This window comes from Euphorbia lathyris, chromosome 2 (genome assembly GCF_963576675.1).
Source record: "Euphorbia lathyris chromosome 2, ddEupLath1.1, whole genome shotgun sequence".
NCBI lineage: Eukaryota > Viridiplantae > Streptophyta > Magnoliopsida > Malpighiales > Euphorbiaceae > Euphorbia > Euphorbia lathyris.
The window spans coordinates 105776026-105780590 of NC_088911.1; the positions used below are offsets into that span (position 1 = coordinate 105776026).

Here is a 4565-nt window from a genome sequence, read left to right on the forward strand (position 1 = left end):
CAATAAACATGATTAAATGATGCTAATTAGAGTCAATAATTAAGTTCTTTTTTATTTTCTAAAATATCATTCCTATATAAGGTTCAAATGGTTCCATCAATGTCACATGTAATTTTATTTTTTTTAAATCTCATTCCTACATAAGGTTCAAACAGCTCCATCAATGCCGGATAAACAGCAAAACCAGTACCATTGTCAATCCTAGTGATATGCATCACACCAAAAGTTCGTAGCTGGAGTATGGTAGAAATCCTTCTGTATACATGAATACTGATAGGTCTATAGGGAGAAAAAGGGCAAACATCGTATAGCAAAGCAATGTAGGAGACTACTCAAGTTGATTATTCGCCAAAATCCATGATTTTTTAGATATTCTCAGTATTAAAGAGGTCGGAAAATTTGACTAAATACAGTCAAGGCAGCATTATTCGCTGACCTTCAATAAACACTTAATCATATCAAGTGCAGAAACACAAATCATAACTTACTAAGGCAATATCAAGAAAAGGGTTGTTACAAAACAAACATAAGCAATTCAACGAGACAAAAATCCTAAAGATATTAATTCTTTAACAGGCAAATGTAAAATATCCCAGCTAGAGAAGCAAGCTCATTAACATCATCAACAGCTTAATAACCGTCATTGCCAAAGCCTCTGTTGTTGTTAAATGATCGCTGATTGTTAGATCTTTCAGGTCTTTCGGTTGCAAGGCTAACACGGATATTTCTTCCTTGCAATTCCTGAAAGAGAACCATGAAACTCGGGTAAGTATTATAAGAGATAAGCATTGCTCAGATATCTTATTAACATTTCTTTTACTAACCTGGCCATCCATGGCAGACAATGCTGAGCTTGCATTGTCGCTGGTGTCGAAGTCAACAAATCCAAATCCCCTGGATCTTCCACTGTCTCTATCTGTGATGACCCTTGCTGTGCACCAGAACATTGTTGTGAGTTGATAAAATAACATCACACAGCTTTAAAAACCTCTAGTTTTTTGGCTCAAGGCATGGAAGGAGCAATACCAGGAGAAGCCAATATTTATAATTAAATATTACTGGCTCAAAGAGTAACAAGGGGGATGATTTTACATTAACTGAGCAGAAAATAGGTTCTTTTTCATGATAGATACAAAAATATGCATAGATTTGTGATCCGCAAAGACACACGAGTAACACTACTTTTTCAGTTTAAATTGAGGACATGAAGAAAAGACATTATAGCCATCCTCATTACAATTTCCAAAAGTGACAATATGTTAACAAGTTCCATTTATATTCAAATTGTAAATATCAGGCACAAAAATAAATTAAAAAAATAGGACAACACATTAGGGAGCCATGTACTTGGCCAAATAATCCCATTAGCTCCTAAACTTTGGAGATGTCACATTAGCCCCCTAAAGTTGTTAAAGTAACATGATTAAGCCCCCAAATCCTACATGAAAGATCAAGTGGAGGATTTGGGCAAGTTGAATCATGCATCACTTTGAGCAAATTCAATGAGCTAATGAGACATCTCCAAAGCTAAGGAGGAAAACGATTGTATTATGTCCTAGTACAGGCCCCCTGATTTATTAAGCCAACAACATGACAACGAAAACATGTCTTCAGGAAACTAAATTGGCAGCAACAGCATGATTAGTTTATCATTAATATTCTATACACCAGTCCTATCGCAAGAACTGCAAACAAACCCCAAATTCATCGTTATGAATTGGACATACATGGAACCAATAAAACATAATTGCTGCTCTCATTTTTTCAAGAGAAAAGTCTCACAAATTCACTACTTCGAATAAAAGGAGCAGCAACATATAAATGGGTACAACAAAATCAAGATAAAGCAAGCATCATTCAACACACACACACACACCAAAAAAAAAAACAAAAACTTACCGCTAGTCACATCACCAAAACTAGAGAACGCATCCTTTAGAGATTGGTCATCGGTTCCATAGGAAAGACCTATAAAAACGAGTAAAAACACGAAATTAAAAGATAAATCTTAAGTTACACATATAAATTACACGATCTTTGACACAGAAGATTAATAATCAATACCTCCAACAAAAAGCCTCTTAGACGACATGCACCGAATAGAATTCAACATATACCCGCTCTGGGAAACGCTCTGCCTCAAAAGGCCCCCAAGTTTGTTACAGAAAGCCATTGATACTACTGAAGATACATGATTTCACAGCAAAGATACAAAAAAAATCAAAGTTAGACAGAAAAAAGATAGAGTAATACTAAAAAGTAAAGGCAGATCAGCAGATCGTGTAGATGAAATAAAATAATTGATGCATAAAGGAAGTATTAATCTCCAATCATGAGCAAAATCAAACGCTGTAAATTAGGGTTTAAGGAAGGAGCCATACCTTTTGATGCTAGATGAAGGAAATTTGAGGACAGCGGCTAGGGTTTTAGAGCTGAGTGAGATTTTGGATGAAAATATCTTCTTTATTTATAGGGGTGAGTTCATCCAGTTCTGTTTACCTGCGGTTGCTTTCCTCCTGTGATCCAACGGCTTTAGTGGCTAATCGTACTTGTACTCTTAGATATTTTATTATACAAGGGCTCTTTTGTCATAATTATAATTTATCTCCAATCATTTCAATGTAAACACCGTAGAGAATAAATAGTGGGCTGCTATATACCGTCATGATTATACTTTCTACCGCACTTTTTTTTTTTGACAATTTTTCCCTCCTCATAATTTAAACTCAAAACTCTCAAATCCTCTCTAGCTTTTTGGATTTTCAAAAAACCGACCTAAAACGACATGCCGCCAAAGCCAGGAGCAGGTAAAGGCTTCATGAATGCTCCGGTAAGTTTTTTTTGTTTAAAATTACTCCGAAATCACGGGTTCCGCCTTCGAATCGGAGGCGGAACCCTTATGAATATAACCTAAACGGCAGCGCCGTGCCGTTTCCACCACGGGTGGAACGGACGAACTGCCCGTTCCACCCCTGGTGGAAACGGCACCCGCCGTTTGTTCCACCGTACGGTGGAACGAACGGCGCTATCGTTCCACCGGTGGAACAAACGGCACTATCATTCCACCTTACGGTGGAACGATAGGCGCATTCGTTCCACTGTAAGGTGGAACGAGCGGCGCATGCGCGCTGCCCGTTCCACCGTAAGGTAGAACGGGCACGGCGCCCAGGTCGGCCCTATGGCCGACACAAGCGCCGCAACCGTTCGGCCCAGCGGCTGGACGGTTGCGGCGCTCTATTTAAGCAAAAATAAGCCCGAAAATTTATTTTTGTTTAAATAACTTCGTTCGACCTGGCCTATAGCAATGCAAAATTATTAAAAAAATCGAAAAACGAGAAATTGAGTATATTTAAATAAAAATGCGTTATTTGCTTATATGTGTAAAATGTTTTTGGTTTTACAGGCTGATAATGCTGAGGCCCGTTCTGGACAGAGACATACAAGGTCACGTGTTGTGACTGCCTCTGCCCGGAGGGAATGAGCGGAGCAGATATTGATGGGGGATGCCTAGAGGGCACAACCTGAGGAGATGGCGGATGTTGTGGAGATGGACGGAGATGGCTCTATGCCTCCTCAGAGTTCATCCTCTGTGCGAGTACCTACTAAGACCATACCGAGGGGTCGTGACGGACGTTTTGCTTCTACAGCATGGTCGTCTTTGGGTGAGAAATTTAAATTTAATTATTATTATGTGATTTATTCGTGAGTATTATAAATATACGAATATAATAAATGAGTTTACTATAATTTCAGGCAGCAGCAAGTGCTCGAGGAGTGATGGAGAGGATGACTGGATCGTGAAGACCTCGGTTCCTGGGGGTCCATCTGATGGTCTTGTGATCCCGAGCTTCCTGAGACATATTGCCAATGCTATCTGGAGCGGGCAGGATAGGGGCCTCCTCAGGTGTCAGACACGATCAGTATATTGTGGGAAGCTGTGTGTATGGTACGATGGTGCTTCTCAGCAGATCCATAAGCGTATAGAGTCAACTGGGTTGTCCCATTTACCCAATATCATGTATGGCCACATCGATGCGCCCCTGATTGCGACCTTTGTGGAGCGGTGGCAGCCAGACACGTCATCATTTCACATGCCGTTTGGTGAGATGAGCATTATGTTGCATGATGTGTGGCAGATTTTGCGTATCCCCATCGATGGGGCTATGGTGACTGCTGATGCGAGTGTTGAGGAGCTTCAGTCTTGTGTGATGGAGTTGTTTGGTATGACTCGGGAGGAGTTGCTGAAGGGTCACTACTATAATGGCGGTATACGAGCGGCTTCAGTCCTGGATTATAATGAAGGAGATCGGATTGCTGATGCACAGGCTACTGCTTGGACGTTTCTGATGCTCGGTTGCACATTGTTCGTGGATAAGAGTGGGGACCGCATTCGACCTTCTTGTCTGTTGGAGGTACAGGACTCTGTATCTGGAGCCATTGGACTCTCGTGGGGCTCAGCTGCAATAGCATATCTATACCGTCATCTAGGTATTGCTAGCAGAGGAGACTGCGGGCAGATCACGGGTTGTCTGACACTGCTTCAGGCATGGATTTATGAGTACTTC

At 40.8% G+C, this 4565-nt stretch overlaps 1 protein-coding gene across 2 annotated transcripts; it reads right to left on the reverse strand.

Moving 5' to 3' along the window:
- Window positions 1–458: 458 nt before the first annotated feature.
- Window positions 459–2530, reverse strand: LOC136219311 (glycine-rich RNA-binding protein 4, mitochondrial). 2 transcript variants are annotated; one of them, XM_066006673.1, is made up of 5 exons: window positions 2382–2530; window positions 2065–2181; window positions 1900–1968; window positions 825–931; window positions 459–741 (listed from the first exon to the last, which is right to left on the reverse strand). In XM_066006673.1, exons 2-5 carry the CDS (start codon window positions 2171–2173, stop codon window positions 631–633), a joined length of 396 nt encoding a protein of 131 aa, XP_065862745.1. In that variant the 5' UTR covers window positions 2174–2181; window positions 2382–2530; the 3' UTR covers window positions 459–630. The 2 variants fall into 2 exon arrangements, with proteins under 2 accessions (XP_065862745.1, XP_065862746.1); XM_066006674.1 differs by having other exon boundaries at window positions 2065–2178; window positions 2382–2507.
- Between the last annotated feature and the right edge of the window lie 2035 nt (window positions 2531–4565).

Bases quoted from the DNA above. Each gene is read 5' to 3' on its own strand.
- LOC136219311 (XM_066006673.1), bottom strand. From the start codon at position 2,173: ATGGCTTTCTGTAACAAACTTGGGGGCCTTTTGAGGCAGAGCGTTTCC. The intron at 932-1,899 runs GTAAGTTTTTGT...TCTGGTGCACAG, and splicing joins TTTTGGTGATGTGACTAGCG to CAAGGGTCATCACAGATAGA. The intron at 742-824 runs GTTAGTAAAAGA...GTTCTCTTTCAG, and splicing joins TGTCTGCCATGGATGGCCAG to GAATTGCAAGGAAGAAATAT.